Source organism: Danio aesculapii, chromosome 1 (assembly GCF_903798145.1).
Source record: "Danio aesculapii chromosome 1, fDanAes4.1, whole genome shotgun sequence".
Lineage (NCBI taxonomy): Eukaryota > Metazoa > Chordata > Actinopteri > Cypriniformes > Danionidae > Danio > Danio aesculapii.
Window position 1 is genome coordinate 56031555 of NC_079435.1, and position 25087 is coordinate 56056641.

The window sequence follows — 25087 nt, forward strand, 5'->3', positions numbered from 1 at the left end:
ATGATTCAACTGAGATCTGCTACAGTGTTTGTGGGCGGGGCCAGGGGTTTCAATTTTCTCGGGTCTGCGCGTGGAGCAAATGGTCAGGGCTTGAGTTCCGTATCGACGTCACACCGGCACGGCTAAAGACTCATAACCTCGGCGATTCATTCAAACTACTATGAGTCGACTCTTTTATAGATGAATTAATACACTGCACTTTCAAATTTAAGCCTTAGCTGGATATTTCACTTCACTTACAGCTGTTACACACTGCATGAAAGATCATTTTCAAAAACCTATAATAGGGGCTCTTTAAATCCACATTAAGAATATGTAGGTAATTTAAATTGTGTGACGCTAATGAGATGTTTTATGTTGGCAATTTACCTCATATATTTGGTAAACATTAACTGACAAATGCATTTCCTTGATTCATACACAATGCAGCTCTATTTCAGGCGTTCATCTTATAACATTATGCTTTATCTTCCAGAACATTCAGTGCCCCATCGAATGTCTTCGACCAGAACTTCTTGCAGATGCTGTAGTCAATCCCAAAACCCAAGAGTGAAACTTTCTCGGACCGTGATGTTCTGCCCCTCCGTATGTGTCGTTTCATGTGGGACACGTAATAAAAGATATGATGTAATATGAAAATCTACTAATCACATACTGCCTTAAAGCCGCTCTGATTGTTACCACATCTCTACTGCCGTCCAACTGCTGCTTTACAGCCGGTCTGTGTTGATGTCATAGCAACAGCTGCATTTGCTCATAGCTTTTGATTGGCTGTTGTTTATTTTGAGGAGTTTGATTGGCTTAAACTTTCTTGTTTGCGTGGTTTATACCTTAAATTGACAAAAAGGTTCAATTAATTGCAATATTAAAGCTATCTCCCTTGTTTCCCCCCCATTTTTGATACTACAACAATAGGAATAAACAACATTCCATGCTAATAAATGGAATTTTTCTATAAAGCTTTCCAGTTTTAATAAATTTACCCCCCTTCCCCCCCCAACCTAAAAACTACCATAGCAGTATTTCCAGAGGATTCCAGCCTTTATGAATGAACAAATGTGAGACAGTCTTTTAAAATAAATGAAAAAAAGCACTGTTTTAGAAGAATGTTAGAGCACCACTGGGGTACACAGAGTTACCAAAACGTCTCAAATTGTCTGTTGTCCAAGATGGCTCATTGGTTAATTAGAGTCAGCACTGTCTTTAGATTGTTTTCAATTTGGATAATTTTTGACTGTTTACTCCGTCATTCTGAAGTGTTTGGATTGTATAGAATGTTGTCTCATTTAACGGTCCTTGTTTTACTGTCGGCACCCGTTTTCACTGTTAAATCCGTTTTTGATATATTGCAAAACTCATGACATTGTATTTATAAAATCTCACTCAAATCAAATCGTTTTGGAACAAAGTTCTAAATGACACCATGCAAAAACATCAATAAATGGAAATAAACCCTTGATAAATATTACATTTGATGTGTTTTTTATTTAGCAATGCTCACGAGACACTAAAGGCAGCATGGAATGTAACAGGAAGTGTGTGGAAAACCATTTCATATTAGAAACCTTTTTTTTTAGCCCTCGAGTGGCATCTCCGACAGAAATAATGCAAAGAAATATGCTTTTAGGATGAAAATGAAAAATTAATGAGTGGCTAATATTATTCTGAATGCATTAGTATTGCAAAAAGTCACTCATGAGTAATGTTCCTCCTGTAACCATGTTTAAAATCTGTTTAGTTGCCATGTACTCGGTTAAACATTTGACTTAATACTGGAAAGTGGAAAGACTTACTACTTGTTTGTGCTAAATCATAAAACCTGGTTGGCAACTTGGAATTACAGAGTACATCCACAGAGAAAACACCTGAAGTAGCTGTATATTTGTATGGTATATTGTGTAATTGTATTCAACTAGATGGTTTGTAGTGCTTTTCATTAATGGGAGGGACGGATGTTGGTGTTTAGCAGGGTAATTCCTAGCTCACTGCAGGCATGCACATCTAGATAAAGACACCTAAAGTAGCTGTATACTTGTAGTAGTATATTTATATTCAGCTGGAAGTTTTGTAGTGCTTTTCAGTGATGGAAGAGGCGAATGTTGGTGTGTACCAGGGTAATTCCCAGCTCATTGCAGGCATTGACGACCACTTCATCAGCAGTAGAGCCAGACGGAGCAGCGATATACTCCACACCACTCTAAAAACAAGCACACATAGAAAAGTGTCATGTTGAAAAATGTTTGTGCTTTCTTAAAGGGAGAGTTCACCTTAAAATTTGTATTCTGTCATCATTTACTTGGTGCATTGCAAACAGGATATAGCGCCCTCCAGAGGGCACATCTGAGTATCAGTGCGAAAGCTGGTGTTAAAGAGATCATTCAATTTTGCTTATATTAGGTTTATCAAAAATAATACAAACTGAACAGGGTCGTAACAAAGTGGGGGCTCGTCCGGGATTTGAACCCAGGACCTCTCGCATGAATAGAACTACATTCTAAACCAGGGGTTCTCAAACTCAGCCCTGGAGGGCCATTGTCCTGCAGATTTTAGCTCCAACTTGCCTCAACAAACCTGCAAGGAAGTTTCCAGAAAGCCTAGTAAAGCTGCGGTCACACTGGGCTTTTCTCCCCATAGACTTCCATTCATACGCACGCGAATGCAAGGTCATGAGTCCAGTTTTGCAGGTTGCTGCGGTGCAAAGTTCAAGCTTGGTGAACTCTGACCTGCGAAATCGCATCACTTGACTGCGTGAGACCAATCAAGGATCAAAACATGACCACTCTGGACAGAAATTTAAAGCGCGGAGCAATCGCTCACTTTTTTTAATGTCTAATTATATTGTTTAATCCCGCCCCTTTTCGCAGCGCCGCACGACAGAATTTCGCACACACAAACTTTAGTGTGACCAGGGCTTAAGAGCTTGATTAGCTAGCCCAGGTGTGTCTGACTGGGGTTGGAGCTAAAATCTGCAGAATACCGGCTGTCCAGGATCAAGATTGAGAAACCCTGTTCTAAACTATTGATGTCAATGGATACCAGTTCAAACATTCTTCAAAATATCTTTTGTGATCAATAGAAACTTTGGAACAACCTGAGGATGAGTAAACAAAGGGATAGTTCACCTGAAAATAAAAAAAATGTACTCTCTAAGAATACATATCCAGAATGAACAAACATTTTTGATGCTACAAGGAATGACTAGTATGCATAAAGCAGCATAAATGAGATGCATGAATAGGAAGTAATGACTGTTTGGTGACCCTTGAAAAGTGTTTACCTGTTTGGCACGGTCAACATTGTCCCTGAAGGGGAAGAAAGCATCAGAGCTGAGAGCCACAGCCTGCAGAGAACTGATCCAGTTCTTCTTCTCCACTTCCGACAGAGGCTCAGGAACCTCCTCAAACAGACCCTTCCAGACCTCCTTATCTGGTCCCTGACGTACAAGCAAATTTAGATTAGCTCATCAGAACAACACATTCGTTCAGAAATAAAAAAGGCTAGGATGCTTAAATTAAAAATTGGGATTAATAACTGAAGCTCAGAAGTTGACAAAGTTTTACACAGTAAAAAAAACAAACATTTGAATAAAATCTTTATTTTTATTTTAATAAATTGTAATTAAACTATTTGATATTTAACTGTCATTATGTATTTATTTATTTATGTAGTGATTTTAGTAAAATAATTAAATTTACACACTTTCAGAGCCTTAATATTTAGGATATTGTTATAATTATAATTATTATTCTTTTTTTTAACCATTAAAGATGATTAAAGATAAATGTGCTTGGATCATTTTGGACCAGGGTTTTTATGCAGTACCATTAGGTGTTAAATATACTTTTTGTTCAATTATCTGTGAAGTAATATTTTATTGATAAATGTATGCATATATAAAACACACTTGATGACACTTTTTTAATGATTAAAAATGCATGTTTCATAAGCTTGGGCTTTTACAGTTACAGAAAAAAAGATTTAATCGCTAATTATGGCATTAATACTGGTAATTCACAAATGATGGTCCTTATAAATTTTATTCAAGAATTTAATAATATTTTTTTTTAAAAGTGTAATATTCGAAAACTTTAAATATTTGCATCCATGCTTCTAGTTGAGAAATAATGGGTTTTATAAAAGAACTGTTCTTCAAGACCAAGCAAGCAAGGAATCCAAACATGGTACACATTTTTTGTATGTGATGTAAGGGTCGAGCACATCTTGCACCCAAATTCTCATTGCTAATTTAATTTTTTTGGTTTATTTATTTTTTGCATTTAAGGTGAAAATAATCTACACATTTCTCATCTGTTTCTGAGAGAGAGATCCAAAACAGTTCACAAAATGTCTACAAGTCATTAAAATGAGACATTCTGTAGTTTTTGTTGCTACTTCTGAAAGCATGGTTGCAGACAATCCTAAATCAACTAAATAGTTCAATTTATCCCTGCATGACTAGTGCAAGTGACCAATGTTTGAATAGACTACCTCTCCAACCGTGCCGCTGACATACTGATCAATAGCATTAGCCATCTCTGCGCGCTTCACTCCGCTGCGAAACCTCATACTGAGCACTCCTGGATGGTGCCTGAGCCACCAGTTGTCAGCCTTGTCTCCTGCCAGCCGAGTGCAGTGGATACGAGACTGCTGCCCGGCGCCGATGCCAATCACCTAACAAAAAATATATATTTATCTTGCATTTTCAAACACTTGCAAGCTTTAAATGCCTTTCGATTTATATAATAAGGTCATGTTTACCTGCCCATCTTTTGCATAACACACAGAGTTCGACTGAGTGTACTTTACAGCGATGGAGGCGACGATGAGGTCTCGCAGAGCACTCTCAGACAGCTTTAACACAAAAATCACATCATCTGTGTTTGATTCTTCGTACATTAACACAAAAACATCAGCAGTATTTCAACAGTCAGTCTGATCAAATGTTTTAAACCACATAAATGGTTTAAAAGACTTTCAAAATTGTCCTAAAACAAAATGTGCTGTTCAATAGTTTTAGAATGACTCTGATGAAAGGTGATGAACCACTTCAAATGTTGACCGCTGTAGTAGAAAGAGCATAACAGGACCCCTTTATAATGGAAAAGTAACATCTGTAGTGGCTTTTCTTACCTTTCCCTTTGACACAATGTTGCTGAAGAGCTCTTTATCAATGACTGCTCCATTCCTCTTCTGTTTGAGATGCAAACCAAAAAGCACCCTCACCTCTTCTTCATCGGGTTCATATTCAGGATCCATCTATATATAATATTAATAAAAATAATAAAAATAAAAAAGGATAAATACCAAGAAGGCTTACATTCATGTTTAAGGACATTAGGGCTGCAACAATGAATCGATATAAATCCATTACTAAAAGTTGTCGCACGACACTGGGTTCCATTTTGACAAGCATGACAAGTTAGCATTAGCTCGTTTACCCTTATTAGAGCGGCAACTGAAAATTTCAAACTGAGCTTTGGTGCATTGACTGGTGCTGAGCCAGAGAAAGACTTGTCATATGATCACAATTACGCAGCGTTTTAACTGCCTAATGCTTATTTTATGTTTTAGACATGCAAATACACACAAGTACTAGTAAAACACACAAGAAAGTCTATAGAAGTCTAACAATGCATTCAAATATAATTTGCTGATGTGTTTTATTCATATCAGACACACAGAGTGAAAGTAACTATAAATTTTAATCTATTCTTCTCCAATTTCACCAACCACTTGCATGTATTTGGGGAGGAACTTGCATGTTGAATCCTGCGTGTTCCGCTTTTATGAATGAGGCAAACACACAGCTGCAAATAAACATGGCGATGCCCATCTCATGTTATAGATCAAGATCAAGTCTTTTAAACAACACAATACACTCACACATTTACATGAATTGGAATATCAGGTAGTTGATTACATGATGAGCGTGTCAATGTTGACTTAAACTGGAAAAAAATAAAAATAATAATAATAATAAAAGGGATACATCGGTCATACAGCGCTATTGGGGTAAAGTCTAGATCAGATATGCGGCCGGCCGGAAGTATATAGCAACATATATATATTAATATAGCAGCATTTTTTAATGACACTGTATAACAATAATAAATATTTTTACAGTACTGTGACTGTTAGGTTTAGGGTTGGGGTGAGGGTAGGCGTTAAAAAAAAACTATTTATTGGGTAGCATAACTAATACTCGGTACAACTACAGTTTTTAAGGTTACCATGACGGTTGGGTTTAGGGTTGGGGGTATACGTTACTAAAATACAATAAATCAGAAATTTAATAAATAATACAAATTAGTCTCGTTAATCTCCGACCGCAAACTTATCCGATCTAGCAACAACCCGCTATTGGGGCTGAGGTGTGTCACGTAACAAATATGACGTGTCGCCATGGAAACATTAAGGGTGAATGTTCTAAAATAACGGTCGGCAAAAAAAACTGACTCCCGGGTCCAGATAGAATATATTAAACTCACCAGTGAAAGAGTTAATAACAATAGTAAAGCAGCGATGGTACAGTTACTTTGTATTGCAAGACTAAAGACACATTTTTATTCACTCGCCTCTTTTGGATCATTCATTTTTCCATCTGTAGTCATGTATAGCTGCACTGCAAAAATAACTTTTCTTACCAAGTCATTGTGTCTCGTTTCCAGTCCAAATATCTAAAAATCTTAAATCAAGACTAGACAAGAAAAATGGCTTGAGAAAATAAAGTGATGCTGAAACTTAGGTTTGAGATCGTCTCATTAAGATTATTTTTCTTACCTCATTGGCAAATAGTTTTGCTTGGTTTAAGCAAATAATCACTTATTTTGAGGTGGGTTTTTTCAGAAAACAAGACATAATTTTTTAAAGAAAGCGATTTCATGTGTCTGGTATGTCTCTTGATTTATATTTTCTTTAGATATTTGGATTGAAAACAGGACAAAACTACTTAGTTTTTTATTTTATATTATTATAACAGCTGAGGGATGAGCTTTTTTAAATAAAGGGTTGGAAATGAATGCTTTTCATGTGTTTTTTTGTTTAATCCGATTCATCGATTAATGGGGGAAAAAAATAAACCAACAGATTAATCGATTATTAAAAGTATTGTTAGATGCAGACCTAAAGGACATGGTCTTCAGGATAATTCTTAGGAGACTTTGGAAATATATATATATTTAAAAGACCCACTATTATAAATATTAACACTTATTTTAAAAACACAACATTAAATTGAAAATTGACAGTCTTTATACTGTAGTTGAAGATTTTTATGCCAAGAATTCTTAATTATTTTCTTAATAACTTAGTTAATATCTTAATAAAATTGTTAAAATTGTTCCCATAATAAAGCTGTTAGCAACATTGATTATAAAAATCAAACCAGCATGTTAGATTGCATCAAAAATCAGCATTAGAATGATTTCGGAGCAATTATATATTACACTAAAGATTAAAAGTAACACTGAAAATTCAGCTTTTCCAAGAAGCTATTTTTAAAAATAGATTTGCATTCAAGCTAAAATAAAATCCTTCAATCAATCTTTGACCAATCCACAAGCATGCGCCCACCTTAAGAACACAATAGTTCCCATTCTTCTTTTTGGACAGAATCCGCAGCGCATCCGCTTCATAACCAGGAGCAACGATACCATCAGACACCTACAGAAAAACGGGCAAAGTGGTGTATAAAATGATATGCAATTTCTGACCTCCAGAAAAGGAGATTTTTATAAAGAAAGAAAATGTAAATGTCAGAATTATAAATGTAAACTTCAAACGCAGATCATTAATGTAATGTATTTTTTATTTAATGCCATGTCAGCAACCAAGGCTATTTTCATGACAAGAACATTTGAATAATAAATATACAATTAAAATCAACAAACAAATGAATACATGAATTAAATAAGATTTCAGCGCTAATACATAATAAAAATACTAACAATTTTCCTGGTGTCACTTTGTTAAAAATGTTGCAATCCTATAAACCATTACTAATGACAAACATTTTTCAACTATCTAAATAATATGAACTGACCGCAGGGTTGTGCTTCAACATTATGACCAAAGAAACCCTCAGTCTCATATTGCTCTTGATATTGCAATGTTTATTAATGCAGAATAATAAAATCCTTTTGTGTTTGGAGTAACGCTACATTATAATCTGATTTTGAGGCATTTGTTCATTTTAGTGACACTTGCTTTGTGACAATACGAATTCTTCAATGTGACTTAAATGAAAACTCGCCTCTCTGGAGATGATCTTGGCAGTGGGAACATCGCAGACATCAGACAAAGCGATGAAGTCTCCAAAGGAGGACATTCTGTCAGATCCTACAACACATTTTTCAGTTTGTTTTTCAAGCTTAAACATGCTAAACAGTAAGAGTCATGCCTGTTGATTAATGTGTCTCAGTACTAGTCATAGAAAATGAAGTGTGGAGAGATGTTTGACCTCTGGCTCTGGCGTACGCAGTGGCGAGAGGAGTGAGATCCTGCAGCATGTCATTCACCATACACACTTTGGCCTCGTCTTCACTCAACGGGACGCCAACAGCAGCTCCTGAAAGCATTTATTCCATAAGTTTCTTATTTTCTGCAAGACAAACTTTGAGGTTTGCACATTCCCAAGTTAATGCAACAAGTTTTGTCAATCACATTTACCCCCCAAACGTTTGTCCATCAAAAAAATATTTTATTTTTTATTTTGAGTTTTCCCAAAGCAAGTATTTGGAGATGTATTTTGACAATTCAGAGCCACAGATGTCAAAGCCAGTTCCTGAAGGGCTGCAGTTCTGCACAGTTTAGTTTTAACCCTGCTTCAACACACTTACCTGAAGGTTTCAAACAACCCTGATGGACTTGATTAGTTTTGATCAGGTGTGTTTAATTAGGGTTGAAACTAAACTGTGCAGAACTGCAGCCCTCCAGGAACTGGCTTTGACACCTGTGGTGTAAGCAAATACCAAAATGGCTCCAGATTCATTAGCAAAGCATCAAACTAAGCAACTGATATTCTGAAATAAGTAATAATAATAATAATAATAATAATAATAATAAAAACTCTTGCTAGATTATCCTGCTGTTCTTTGAGAAGGAAAAAATCCATTCTTACTATGAAAATTTAGTGTTTGGATGCACCCAATTTTTCCTTTTTCTCTTTTATATCAAACAATATCCTCTGCATTGACAATTTAATAGATTTTTGCTGATATTTTCTAGATGCATTCATTAATATGCACCTGACCCACTGACACTCAAACAGATTTTATTTTTGTAAAAATATGATGATGCATGATGAAATATGACATTTTTCAATATTTTCCAAACATTATTCAATATTTCAATGACAAAACTCGTGAACAAATAGTCAGCTTGGAATAAGGTGCTGTCAAACCTTATGGTCAAAATTAGGTTAACGTTCATGTAACCTAATTGTTACGTTTCACATATGTTTTGTTTGTTCCGTTTTGCGTGCTCTTCTCTCTGTTTTCCGCAGTGTGCCCTGTGCTGTTTCTAGGTGTGCAACCATTGGTCAAAGGAGTTGTCAATCACCATCGACACGCCAATCAGAACCGGGTTTGCTCCGTATAAAAGCAATGTGCTTGCGCTGTTCTTGAAAAGCGCTTGGCTCACAGCCAGTCTCCTCACTTGTGTCGGCCAGCCTGTTCATTTGTGTTTATTTGTTTGCGATTTGCTGTGTTCTAGTTCTCTTTATTAAGAGATTGCTTTATTAGATATGCTTGTGCAGCTCAGTTTATTATCTATAGTGAGAAGTTGAACGATCTTTGTGAGAATTGGATTATATGGAGATTTTGTTTTGCTAATGGCTAACAGTGTGTACTTTATGAGAACTCTAGTAATGTGAGCAGCTTAGAATATTTATTTGTTAGTTAGTTAAAGGAGGCGTTGCCACATGTGTAATTATGTTTTGAGGTTATGAAGTTTAGTTAAGCTACGTGCTGAAGATTTCAGTTTTCTTTGGTTAGTCAGTTTAGTGGGTTGGGGTTTAGCTAGATCGTTTTGTTTTATTTATTTCTTTGTTTTGGCAACACTCCTATTTTCTTTAATTTGATTATTTAAAATTACATTTACATTGCATTCTCTATTCATTGTTTGACATTCACTGTTTATTAAATACTTAATTTGTTTCACTTAACAAGTGGTTGTGTGTTCTCATTCATCCAGCATCAGTAGACTCACTGATTGTTACGTTTCATCCTTTTAATACCCTTAACAACTTAAACACGTAACATTTAAATTGCTTTTTAAAATTTATCTATTAACTGGCATTCCATTATCCTGTGTTAATGGGTCACAAAACACATGTTTTGAGATGTTGGCAGTCATACGTGTGTCCCACGCTGCTCTAAACACTATTAGGACACATATTTCACTAAAAAGTAAAAATTGGTTGTTTTTGTGTTATTTCGAGCAAATTCGTTCTTCCGGTTTGAAACAAAATTTTGAAGCTGCGTCACGGCGATGAGATCCTTGCGTGTAATCCAGCATGGAGACTGGCTGTCTGTACCGGCGAGTCCAACGTGACGCATTTGAAGGTGCAGCATTAATTCATAAGAAAGACTTGGTTCGAATCAATCAGCGTGCTCTATTGTGAATGAGGTGTAACTTCATTAATATGCATGATAACTTCTTTTACCTGTTAAAGTGTTCAGACAGCAGAGAGACGTCACCAAAACAAGAGGAAGAAAAAATGTTTGGAGACACGAGTTGTTAGTGCTGCATTTATAAATGTCTTGCAACAAAGGTTTTGTTTTCATTTCCCCGCTATAAGAGTCATGTGTGGACTACAGTGCATGTGACAGAAATAAGTTTTTGAAGAACATTTTTTTTATCCAAGAGCTTTTCGCATCGGGAAATGGTGAAATCTGGATTTGTCGCTTGTCTGCTTTTTAAAAAGTTACCTATCAGGTAAAATACCTAACAGGTATGTAACGAAGCCGTGCAATTTTCAAAAAATAAAACTAAGTTACTGATACTCCGCTGGTGGATCTGGTCGGGAGCAGTTTAGGTTTTATTTAGTTCGTTTGTATTGTGTAGTATTTATCAGAGTCTGTGTTTTTCTGTCAATTCGAAGTGCCAATTTTTTTCACTTTGTGCCAGTCTTTGGCTGTTTCTCGATATGCGTTCTTCAGCGGTCTTGCGTCATCGTGTTCTCGTGTAATGTCATCATCCGCCAAAGTTAAGTTCCAAAACAAGACCGCAAGAACGGAGGATGCGTGAAAGTTCCCGGATGTGCTCTTAATATAAACGATGCACCGATGCAGACTTAAGCGCCGAACTCGCTCTAGAAAGTCCCAGAAGTCATAGCGACTGGAGGAAGCACAGCCTTTTATATAGGTTTATTACTAAAATTCAGAAATATAACTTATTTACCAGTCAGGAGTTTCCCTAAATCAGACGGTGAAAGTAAACAATGATGATGAAAATCTTAATAAACACATTAAAAGTGTTTATTTGTTGAAATTCGTATAAAAATTTGTTTTATTTGTATTGTGCAAAGTATATCTGTAAGGTCTTTATGCATAGTATATATTGTGAAAATGGGACAAACAATAAATCGCTGTATGAATGCTGTGATGTAATAATTGTAATGTAAATAATTTCTGTAAAAATGCGTGAAGGTCATGTGACCATCCGGAATAACGCAGCAGCTCATTTCTCACAGGACGCATTCTGAGTTCTCACGTTCTTATGAGTTCGTTCTTCCAAGGTGACCTGGCAAGACTGCTCTCCACAAGAACGCAAGTCTGATCTCTGCGTTCTTGAAATTGAGAAACAGCCTTTCAATCACTGTGTTCGTGTGACAGTACAAACTGTGTCAAACATTTTGGTGAATTACATTTGTTTGGGTTGGTTATATAATTGGATAAAAGGGAAAATGATCACTTTAGCGATGACACCGATTCATTTAAATGGCACAAGATGCTGTCTGACGGTAATGCTAAATGACTCGTTTTTCATTCCTATAAGATCACTATTTAAATAATCAGTCCAGGAGGTGGCGCTGATTGACGGCAGTATTAGTTCAAAGACGTTAAAAGCAAGTAAAATAGATTAAAACCAAAGACTGTAGAATACACAAGACATGTCACTCGTATACTTTTGAATGGGGAAAAGTGTAACTGTCAACATGGCAAATGAAGCCCCGCCTTCTAGTACAGGAGCCAATCAGTGATTGCTGTATGACGAATAAAGCCCACCTTCTAGTACAGGAGCCAATCAGCAATCACTGTATGACAAATAAAGCCCAGCTTCTAGTACAGGAGCCAATCAGCGATCGCTGTATGACGAACAAAGCCCACTTTCTAGTACAGGAGCCAATCAGCAAATCGCTATAGAATGACAATTCTCCGGAGGAGGGGCTTGGACCAGACCTGAGTTTCTGCAGATTTTGTGTGATACAAACATTAAGAAATGAAACTAAATAGACGGTTGTTGTTATATTTTATAGGTTATTCGTAATATGAAATATAATCTTAAGCTTGGCAAGTAGTTTTGGAAAATTTGATGTTTCCCCATTCAAACAAAAGGCCCAAGCATACTGCCCGAGAGATGGCTGCTGAGTGAAATGACTTGCCTTAAAAGGGACTTTGTTAAAACTATCATTTCAAAGCAGTCCGAATGTTCTTCGCATCCTCCTTACGTATACACGCAAAGCATAATAGGTAATTTTGCGCTCTAAGAAAAAGGTCTATTACGCTTACCTTGTTTACTGCTGGTTGCTAGGTTACCAATTCTACAGTAAGCTGCTCTAACAACTTGATGGAAACTCAATTCTCAACTACTTTTGCGAAAGATTTGCTTCAATTCAGGATGGAAACCCAGATACTGTTTGTTTTTAGGAAAGATCAACAGCTAAAAATGCAAATCTATGACTTCAAGTATACAAAAAATTCAGTCTTAATGTGGATGAACTTTTATGGTCATCCATGGAGCATGACTGTGTTCATACCTGCAGGACTGACGTGTTTAAATGAAGAGGCGGCTGGCAAACCGAGAGCCTTCTTCAACTCTCTGACCAGCTGCCATGCGTTCAGAGCATCACACAGGTTAATGAAGCCTGGAGATCCATTCAGCACTAAGAGAGAAACATTCATATTAATAAATCCCATTTATGGTTGAATAGCTCAGTGATGTTAGCACGTGTGGGCATATTTACCTGTGAGCGGAAGTGCTGGTCGTGTAGTGTAGAGCTGAGCTGGTGCTTGATGCGGGTTCATCCCGTAACGCAGAGGGAGCTGGGAAACTCCTCGACTGTATTCACGTCTGAAGTAATCAGAGATGGCCTCATCGTACTGAGCAGTGTGCGTGAAGGCCTGAAGTATTACAAATACAAATTCATACACACAACTTTGTTTAGAAATAGCTGTGGTCTGAAATGAAAGCTGCAAATGTTCACTAATGACTAGGGCCAGACAGAATCTGCGGACGTTTTTTGCTATTTTGGTAAAAATCTGCAGATTTCTGCGAATTATTTTGGGAGTATCGTAACTAAAACCTTAATATGTGAAATAAAAAATAGTATCTTTTTAACTTTTATTTAATGTTTAAAATGCAAATCCAATTAGATTCACTTTATTTGGTAAACAAAGCAAGTCTCTCATATAATATATCTACTAAAAGACAGAAAATATTACTGTACAAACTGCATTGTACATAAATCAGATGAACATTTTCATATTAGTCAATATTACTGTAATCAATAAAAAAAAAATACTGAATAAATATAGATTTACACACATTTACTCTAGTAAATAAACAGAATTAAGGATGGACTAAAAATCTGTGGAATTCTGTACGCACAGATTCCGTGCGAGCCTACTAATGACTGATATAGAGGTCTAGAGAGGTGAGTGGCTAATACAGTAAAGAGAAACGAATGAAGTCCACACGTAGCTGCGACCGTTTTTTTCATAATGTGACGCAGTTTCTAGAGAAACAGAATATTAAATGAGAAAACAGTGGGCGTGGCTTGTTTTTCAGCAGAGAGCTGATTGGACGTAGTAAAATAGGCATTTAATTCAGAAAGATCAAGAAAAGAGTTATTACAACCTAACAGACACCTCCTCTTTGACATTTCTTTTTGTTGTCAAAGCTGACAGTTGGAGGGGCGTGGTTAAGCATGTTAGCCATGCCCAATACCTCTGACAATTATCTGAAAATACAGGAAGTGCATCTTCAGATTTTAAGGGCAAACTATTTTTTTTTCTTAATGATATGCACAGATGATTTGTTCACCACATAACTAGCAATGTGAGCTAACAAAATTACTTTAATTATTTTAAAGTACTTTAATATTCATGACATGAATCCTGTATAAAATGCTTAAGTATGAAAACTATTTTCAGCAGTAATAATATATTGAAATATTTCTGGCTCCTAAGATCAGCATATTCTAATCATTTCTTAAGGATTATGTGACACTGAAGTATGATGATGCTGAAATTTCAGCTTTGCAAGACATTATATTATTTAAAAAAAATTATAAAATAAAAACATTTACATTAAATAGTATTACAATTTGATCAATTTATATTTTTGGTTTTGGTGAGAATAGTATACTTATTTTACTAATAAAATTTTTATACAGACACCAAACATTTGAACAGAAATAGCATTCTTTAGTATTAAAACTGAAATTAATATATTCTGACAGCTTATCTACATTAGGTGTTGTGTGTGTGTGTTTTAAATGTATACATTTTGGAACTTTTACTTTGGAAAGCTCACTACTTCAAAACCCCCAGAAAGCTAATAGGTATTAGCCATATAAATCCAAAACATGCAATTTAAAACACAAGACACATTTCTCATACTCATTCCTCATAAGATAGCAAATAAACACAATCAATAAATCAATCAATCAATGCTCCAAAGCCTGAACTTTGACTGCAGCCGCCTTCATCTACAGCAAATATTGGAGACATGCTGTTGCAACAGTAGAAATCCTTGCAGAAATCTCAGTCAGTGTTTGTTTCAAGGGTTTATCAACACGGCTAAACATGCAAATCAATGAATCCAACCACATTCAGACGCATCAAGCAGACTTGAATAAACCTATTGCTCAATGCTAACAGTAAACCTTTGAGCAAGTCTGAACATGGTTTACCACAAAACTCAGATCTCAGTAATGCAGAATATGCTCATGTGTTCCTATGAACTTAGACTCTCTCTGTTTCTGAATGTCTTTTACATTTAAAGTACAAATGAAATCAAAACCATATGACTTTGTTAGCTCACATCGCTAGTGTTGTGGTGAACAATTCATCTGCGCATGTCATCAAGAAAAAAACGAATTGTTTGCCCTTGTGATCTTTAAATAAAATCTGAAAATGCACTTCCTGTTTGTTTTCAGTTAAATTCTCAGATGACGCCTGTCTGAGGTATTGGGCGTGGCTAACATACTTAACCACGCCCCTCCTACTGTCAGTTTTGACAACAATTAGAAACGGTGAGGAGGAGGAGTTTACTAGGTTGTAATAACTCTTCTAAAACCCTTTTCCCGATATTTCTGAATGAAATGCCTACATTACTACATCCAATCAGCTCACAGCAGAAAAACAAGCCACGCCCACTGTTTTCTCATTAAATAATCCATTTCTCTAGGAACTGCAACACAATATGAAAATAAAAAACGGTCGCAGCTTCAGGTTCATGTGGACTTTAATGTGAATAGGCTTAAAATAAAAGTCAGTATTGTGTTTATTTTAAAATACGTGCACAAAGGTTAGCAAGTTGACTAATCATTTTCACAATCCTCACGTATTTACCTTCAGCGCAAGAATTTTGCGCGTTTCCATTGTGGTGTCGTGGATTTCAGAGGTCTCCATTTCCTTGGCCACAACATCGTAGTCGGATGGATCGCAGATGACTGTGACCCTAGCGTGATTCTTAGCTGCCGCTCGAAGAAGAGTAACACCACCTAAAGATAAATGTGGGATTATTGGTGAAACAAATTAAAATCAGATTATTTCGATTTAATTCCAGATCTGTTTTACATGAAAATGATGCTGTTTAGAAACACAAATAATGGCTTTTTTAAAGTATAATATATATATAACATTTATAATTACACTGTTGACCATGCCTTACACCTTAACCCACTCTTAAACCTACTTATACCACCAAACCTATACCTAACCCCACTCATATTCTATCTCAAGAGCACCAGAAGTGTTCTGCAATACATTATCAACACAGGAAATACACTGTATTGATTTTTTGAAGCAAGTACATAGTACTTAAGGCCACCTAATATAAAAGTAGGACCGAACCATTAATCAAAATCACGTGGAGATTTAACAGTGTACAGACCGATGTCAATCTGCTCAACAGCGTCTTCCACAGTCACACCAGGGGATGAAATGGTCTTCACAAACGGGTAAAGGTTGCACACGGCCACTCTTGAAGAACAGAAATATTAAATACTTAACTGCTATTGATGCAATCTTACTAATTAAACTTACTACTTAAAAATATCTATACTGCAAGCTTTGCATTACTACATAAATACGACTATAGTTCACAGTGCTCATGTGACCATCAGCAAAGCAAACTTCTCTCTGCTTCTCTCTGATTGGCTGAGAAACTGAGATCAAAGAGGATTTGGTCACAGCAGCACAGTTTTAATTATCAGTGAATAGATTACAAGCAGAGTCTGTACTTCTAACAAAAAACCAATTGAGAGCATGTTAGCACCACAAAATCTGATTACATCCTGTCACAAGACAATCACTCATGAAATAACATGACCTCAATTTAAAAACCAAACCAAAAGAGCATTCATTACCTGACAAGACTGAACCCTAGTTTTTCCATATCAGCCTTATCGGATGGAGTTTGTCTGGCCAAAATGCCACCGTGGACAGCCGGATGAAGGGTTTTAACTCTGCCTCCGAGCATCTCAGGGAATCCGGTGAGCTCAGATACATCCCTGTAGCAGAAATCATACATCTAATTAAACTCAATGGTGATAGCCTGGAGTAATGATGCTGAAAATTCAGCTTTGGAACAAAAGGAAAAAATTGTATCATAACATTTAATGAAATAGAAAACACTTATTAAACAGTATTACTATTTAATATATTAACTCATATTTTGGTTACATTAAATTAATGCATGGACATGAAACATTTGAAAAGAAATAGTAATCGTAAACTTATATGCTTGTGACATTGTACAACTGAACTTTTAACAACAACAGCTATGTTTCCAATCATGCATTTTGTTATATTGCAATAACAAGTATAAAGAATGAAGCCTGCAAAAACAATAAATAAACATAAATACACAAATAAATCTATAAATTTCTGCATAATTACAACAATAATTGTGTAAGCAAATAAATAAAAATATAAAATACATATATAAAAAAATATATAAATGTGAATATTTTTATTTATATATATACACATACACAAATACATATAAATCAACAAATACCTGCACAAATTTATGGATAATTAATAGTACAGGCATAAAAATAAATAACATAAATGTTGGGGAAATAAGAAAATGCTAAATAAAGTTCATTTTCCACTTTAAAAAAAAATTAATTAATTGATTAATTAATTGATTAATAATAATAAATAAATAAATAAATAAATAAATAAATAAATATATATATATATATATATATATATATATATATATATATATATATATTTTTTTTTTTTTTTTTTTTTTTTTACCACAGGGTTGCTGCAAATTTTCAAGTCAAATGTAAGACCAAGACCTTTTTCAGACTTTTTATTAAAGTATTTTTAACTGTCTTCATCAGGTTTAAACAAATGTTATTGTAAGGAAGATAATGAAACTATATTGATAAAGACAATTTAAAAAATTAATATTTATTTATAATTATTAATAGGATTCAACAAAGTCTTGTTGCTGATAAGTTGGATGCTGACCCAATTGGGTAGTAGTGGGTACCTGTTTAAAATGATTTAAGACCTACAGCACAATATTTCCGTGAATTTAATACTTTTCAAGACCTAAAATTAGTTTTTGGACATTTAAGACACTTAAAAAAAACCGCAGACACCCTGTACAATTAATGCAATATCTAAACATTTTTAAAAGACTTTTCATATTTGGACATACTGCCTTTTAAGCAGTTAGTCTTTCATCAGGATTCAACAAACCACGACACTATAAACACATCTGAATGACATGCAGTAATAAGAGATGCGTGACCTGACTGCGAGTCCAGCATCTCTGAGTGTTTTGGCGGTTCCTCCTGATGCCACTAACGACAGACCCACTGACACCAGACGCCTGGCGAACTCCACCAGTCCAGTCTTATCCGAAACACTCAGCAATGCTGAAAGAGATAAATCAATCAGTCAAATCAATTAGACCATCAGAAAGGGTGCAAGCTTAAGGAAAAAAGCATGTGACATTTCAACAACTGCAGCAATATGGAGACAGAGTAGTTCAAATTACATGTGATGACAAAGCACATCCAATTTTTCATAAAGTAAAACAATGAAGATATCAGACTGCAATACTATAGTAATTTGATGCTATTTTAATAATTATACAGTGATTGTTTCAGACAGCAAAACCACTGCTGATATAAAGACCTAAGTCAAAATAAACGTCATATTGTTGATATATGTTCAATTTAATTTCTAAAAGTGACTTTACATGCATAGAAAGTGTTTTAAAATCTAAAAAATATTAAATATTGTGTCTTTTAAATAACACATAAGAAAATATGACAAAATAAAACTGGAACTCATAAAATCATTCATTTATTAGGTCTCTTCTGAAAAAGAGGTTTATTAATAAAACTATGCAAGTCAATATGTTTAGCTCAGAAAAATAAATAAATAAATGCATAAACAAACTCTGAAATTCATAAATCCCTGTGATTTGCATGATTCTCCAACTTACCTCAGTATCTAGTACCGAAAACTATATATTTGGTAACTGATATACCATATTCACAAAAATAAATGCAATATTTCAGAACTTTGAAACTATCGTGCATTATGTTTGAGCCAAATTCACAGTATTACCATGATAGAGATAAAGTTGGTTTTATATTCGGATATTCAGACATTCTCCTTAATATAATGTCAGATAAGTATTCTTTGCAAATACTAAATAGGGAAATCATATTAGCAGCAAATGACTATCAAAGTACAACATTGTTCACAGTGAATTAGATAGTGTTATTGTTGTTTAGAAGTCATACTTGCATGCTAATTCCGATCGAATATTCAAAGTAACATGGTAAACAATATAAAGACTTCTAAATGAACGAATGTGCGAATATAAAACCACCTTTACCTCTACTATGATACGTTTGTCTATAAAATTAATAGTGGGATATCAGGTCAGTCTGTGAATAGAGGTAAAGTTGATTTTATATTCGCACATTCGTTCATTTAGAAGTCTTTATATTGTTTACCATGTTACTTTGAATATTCGATCGGAATTAGCATGCAAGTATGACTTCTAAACAACATTAACACTATATAATTCACTGTGAACAATGTACTTTGATAGTCATTTGCTGCTAATATGATTTCCCTTTTTAGTACTTGCAAAGAATACTTATCTGAAATTATATTATTAAGGAGAATGTCTGAATATCCGAATATAAAACCAACTTTACCTCTATAGTCTGTGAATAGGTATCAATACACGAACTCTTTTCGACACATCTATAAAGTTTTATGGAATGTTAGTAATCGCTGTGACGAGGCAACATGTCATCGTGCTACATCATCCCAAAATGCAAACGCAACACACTAGATTTATAAGCAAAACATGCAGAAAGTTTAAAAAGCAAGACGTTTACCTATTTCTGATGCCATGCTGCAGAGAAAGCAGAGGAAATCGCAGATTTGTGCTGAAGTGTCTCGTGAAGCGCGCGGTGTTAATCAAAACACGTGGATGCAATAGTTTTATCCGCGTAGTTGCATGCTGGGAATTGTAGTTTTAAATTACGACACTCCCACTTCAACCAAACTTGTTTAAAATTAAGTTTTGTCTTAATAAGTATCCAGCTATGGAAATGATTAAGAGACCACTTGGAAAACAAACTTATTATTTGGATTTACGATTTATAGTTACTGAGTAAAGACGTTTTTTAAATTATGTTTTATGCTAAATTAAAATAAAAATGAATGCAATCAAAAGCATTTTTGTTTAAATTAAATAACAAGTAATGTGTATTTTTAAGCAAACACAATGCGCATGTTTTAACTGTTCAATCGATAATAATAACCAAATATTCTGACGCTATCATTGTCTGTATTTTTTAAAAGAAAAGCTTTCAGCACTTAGGCTAATAAAATGCCTATGAAAATGATTAAAAGCCTATTAGGCCTAACATTTTAATCAAACCCACACCTAACACATCCAGTATAATGTGAGATTTTTTAAATGGTCTCTTATTATTTTTCATATATTTAAAATTATTAAATATATTTAATATTATTCAGACTTTATTAAAAATGCACAGTTGCAGTTCAGCACAAGCGACTGAAACATCAAAGATAACGGAGAAGAAATATCAAAGTTGAAAGTTGTCATTTACCTTTGCAAACACACCGAAAGATGGCGCCTCTTGCACACCTTGCATTTTCACAACATGAACTCCCAAAGCCTTCAGAAGCTCCTCTTTGCGTCCTCTTGAGATCAGCAAAACATTAGAAGTTCAAAAAAGACTGACGTTATGATTTAATCTTAATAAACGTAGCCAGAAATGTATAACAGGCTTACGTGATGGGCCTAATTAGAACATATAATATATATATATATATATATATATATATATATATATATATATATATATATATATATATATATATATATATATATATATATATATATATATATATATATATATATTATATGGATATATATATATTATATGGATATATTTTGATAAAATGTTAATAAGAAATAATAATACGAATTATTTAATTCCACAAAATTAAATTTAAAGTGATAAACAAAAAAGCCCATTTAAGATTTAAGTATTTTAAACTTAGCATAAGTAAAAAAAATAAATAAAAAAAAAAACGGATAAATAACAATTGCACATTGTACATTGGTTAACGTATAGTGTTTATATCAAGCGAATATCAAGAGATAAAACAAGACAAACAAAAAACATAAAATGTAGTCGAAATTTTGTAGCTTATAATTTTGCTTTTGCAATATTTCACTTGAATTTAAACTATCTTTATATTTCTAAAGATGTTCCATAACCAAAATATTATTTTAATAGTTGCTTAATGATCTGCTTTGTTTAAATGCAGCAAAAATGTTGGCTATATTCACTAAGAAATGGATAAAAATATTCATTTTCCAAAATTCATTATTCATATTCATTATTCATTTTCCAAAATAAATAAATAAATATATATATATATATATATATATATATATATATATATATATATATATATATATATATATATATATATATATATATATATATATATATATATATATATATATATATATATATATACATATATATATATACATATATATATATATATATATATATATATATATATATATACATATATATATATATATATATATATATATATATATATATATACATATATATATATATATATATATATATATATATACATATATATATATATATATATATATATATATATATATATATATATATATATATACATATATATATATATATATATATATATATACATATATATACATATATATATATATATATATATATATATATATATATATATATATATATATACATATATATATATATATATATATATATATATATATATATATATATATATATATATATATATATATATATATATATATATATATATATATATATATATGTGTGTGTAAATTAAATAATGTATGATTTGGTTGTACAGCAAACCAGGTTGTAACTGCCGTACAAACTACATAGGCATTTTATATTCTCTGAAGAATTTCACTTATTTTTATAGCAGGGGTAGGACAGATATATGATGCAAACTTCAAAGGCAAACAACTGGACTATGTGTCATTATTGTGTCTGGTTGAACCCCATGCATGTCATAAAAACGACATAAACTCTGTGATTTTTCAGTACATTCAGAGCAGTCAAACAAACATATTGTTACTTCGTATCAATGCAAAATAATACTTAAACACTTTAAAATTAGTGTTTTCCACTGCATAATAATTCAGTTTTACACAATCACTTATGTTTATCAAATATTGCATATAAACAGGTTCAAAGAAGGATAACATTTAAAAAATAATGTTTATAGCATTATAAAGGCATTTCTCATGGTTCTCTCATTGTTCAAGATGTCAGCTTTTCAAAATAATTTTACCTATATTTTTGGGCATTTATTTATTGGGCATATTATTATTTATTTATAAGGGATATTTAGGATATTCATTCATTCATTTTCCTTCAACTTAGTCCCTTTAATTATCAGGGGTCGCCACAGTGGAATGAACCAACATATGTTTTACACAGCGGATACCCTTCCACACAAGGAGAACATGCAAACTCCACACAGAAATGCCAAATGACCCAGCCGGGGCTCGAACAAGCAACCTTCTTGCTATGAGGCGACAATGCTAACCACTGAGCCACCGTGTCGCCCCTATTTGGGATATTTATTTTAAAAATTAGGTTAGCCTACATGCATTTAATATGCCTTTAAACAGAATAAAAATATGATAATATATGTAGTCTAGTAAAACAACTTTTAGTTTTGTTTAGTTTTTTCCTCAGACATTAAGTGAACCTGTCAGATCACAAGTCAAATTAAAACCCAAGTTGGCACCACAGTGCCTCAGCATGTGTGCAAACACTTCATTTACAAAGTGAACATTAAATTCAGAAACCTCTAGCTTAAATTATTCGCCTCAGGTTTTTACAGTAAACTTTCTGCCAGCTCTGTAACCGCTGTGTTTGGGTTAAAATACATAATGAGTTCATTAGGGCGCATTCCAGTAATCAAAAAGGGTGTCGTTTTAATTACTGGGCTCGTGCCAAGCAAGCGCTCTTACGACTTTTGGAAACCTGTCTTTGTAATTTAATTAAAGTGAACAAATGGCATGCGCAAACTTGGCCCTGGAGGGCAATTAAGACAGAATAGTGAGCAAGTGTAGCCCAACTGGACGATTTGCGCCACCTATGTCAGTTAAGTTGATTGCATCGATTTCATTGATTTGCAACAGCTTCGGGCTAATTTCATCTCCAAAGGTGTGCACTCTATCTCCAAGAAGCTGTGCTTATTTATTTATTTCTCGAGCCGTCCACCTCTGGAGATTTTGCCAAGTGATTAGATGAAAGTGTTTCATCAGGGGCGACGAGAAGTCTCTTTTGCTAAAGGTGTCGTGAGGTTGGGGGAATCAATAACTTTTTATTTGCCTGAGGGTCAGCGCAGGTTGGATGTTATTGATGCTCTTAAATGCATCACAACTCTCTTTAGTCGAGAGCAAAACGCTGAGGTAAGCGAGAAAAAGTAGCCCAGACCGGGTAAAAAAATAACATCTGTTTTGAAATCCACTTCACATGTAGTGTAACAGTCAGGTATCATGGATTAGCGACTCGTGTTAACACTGTTGATTTTATTATGATTTCCATAGAGATCTTTGTAAAACGTAAGGATGTTCGAAGTTGTTGGTCATCAAAAAAATCCGTCGTCAAATATCTTCAGTGTAATTCTATCGGATTTTTTGTTCAACTTTTTAACATTTGTCGAATTAAAGTTTCCACTCTTAAGGTTCACTCTAAATTGAAAATTCCGTCATATACTCGCTCTTGTTTCAAACCTGTGCGAGTTTCTTTCTTCTGGTCAACATAAAGGGAGATATTTTAAAGAAGGTTGAACAGCAGCAGTCATTGACTTCCATAGTAGCCAATTTTTATGAGGTTTTTTGTTGTTGTTCCTACTATTGTTTTCAATTTTCTTCGCAATGTTTTGTTTTCAACAGAAAGGAAATTCATTTACATTTACAACCACTTGAGCCTGAGTAGATGTTGAGGAATTGTTCCTAAAGAAATTATGGGGTGAACTATATTCCTTTAAAAATAACGTTTACTTTTATAGGGCACTACAGAATGGGTGGACTACAGAATCTATCCTAAATTCTGCTCTTAATAACATTTATTCAGAGTAATTATTTTCATCAGATTAAAATGTACACTTGAAACGCTAGGACAGTCTGATCCTGTATCTGGTTGCTGGGACATACTGGGTGGCGGTTGTCAAAATAATCCATCAGTCACTCTACTCTTTTTAAAGTTTCTTATTTAAAATTATATAGATTTTTTTTTCATATATTTTTATCATCCATCAGATTAAAAATTATTGGCTACCTTTAATAAGGAAAAAAATCTGGGTGGTTGCAAGGGCATTTGGGTAATCAAACGAGTTCATCCTGCTGTCCTAACAATGTTTTTTCTTGATATTATTTCTTAAGTGTATGTTAATTTATCACTCGTTTTATCAGCCATTAGATCCATCCTCTAGTCCCTATACTGTATATTCTGCTTTTTCAAATGTTTTTTGTTTGTTTTGGTATCCATCACACTCTTTAAAAAATGTTTTTATGTTAGTTCCTTAAAAAAACTAAAGGTTCTTAAGATTATTAAAAGGTTTTTCACACTAAACAAAAGATTCATTTAAGACCTGTACATTAAAAGGTTCTTTGTGGGACCTAAAATGGTTCCTCTCACATTCCTAAACATAAAGGTTTCCAAAAGAGGGTTTCTCAGTGATGCAACCTTTGCTTAGCCAAATATTCTTTGGAGGAACTATTATTATAAAGCATATTATTATTATTATTATTCTAAAGAACACTTCATTCATTTTCATTTATTAATCCAGGGTCGCCACAGCGGAATGAACCACCAACTGAAGCTGCGGTCACACTGGGAAATTCTGTCATGCGGCGCTGCAAAAAAGGGCGGGATTAAACAAGATGATTAGACATTTAAAAAAGCGAGCGATTGCTCCATGTTTTAAATTTCTGTCCAGAGAGGTCATGTTTTGATCCTCGATTGGTCTCACGCAGTCAAGTG

The 25087-nt window shown here is 33.9% G+C and overlaps 2 protein-coding genes across 4 annotated transcripts in view; one reads left to right on the plus strand and one right to left on the minus strand.

Annotated features, from left to right (window-relative positions):
* The window catches only part of fn1b (fibronectin 1b), a 29477-nt gene extending 28009 nt beyond the window's left edge, over window positions 1-1468 (plus strand). For all 3 annotated transcript variants that reach the window (XM_056463138.1, XM_056463154.1, XM_056463147.1), the window contains one exon: window positions 476-1468. In XM_056463138.1, coding sequence (XP_056319113.1) covers window positions 476-553 — 78 coding nt within the window. In that variant the 3' untranslated portion in view covers window positions 554-1468. The remainder of the gene's footprint in view (window positions 1-475) is intronic.
* atic (5-aminoimidazole-4-carboxamide ribonucleotide formyltransferase/IMP cyclohydrolase) lies at window positions 1466-19946 on the minus strand. Its single transcript, XM_056463166.1, has 15 exons — window positions 19838-19946; window positions 18223-18349; window positions 16817-16960; window positions 16342-16430; window positions 15798-15949; window positions 13187-13343; window positions 12980-13105; window positions 8459-8566; window positions 8252-8337; window positions 7573-7662; window positions 5131-5256; window positions 4759-4851; window positions 4489-4671; window positions 3278-3433; window positions 1466-2197 (listed from the first exon to the last, which is right to left on the minus strand). Exons 1-15 carry the CDS (start codon window positions 19851-19853, stop codon window positions 2078-2080), a joined length of 1773 nt encoding a protein of 590 aa, XP_056319141.1. The 5' UTR covers window positions 19854-19946; the 3' UTR covers window positions 1466-2077.
* Window positions 19947-25087: the final 5141 nt, after the last annotated feature.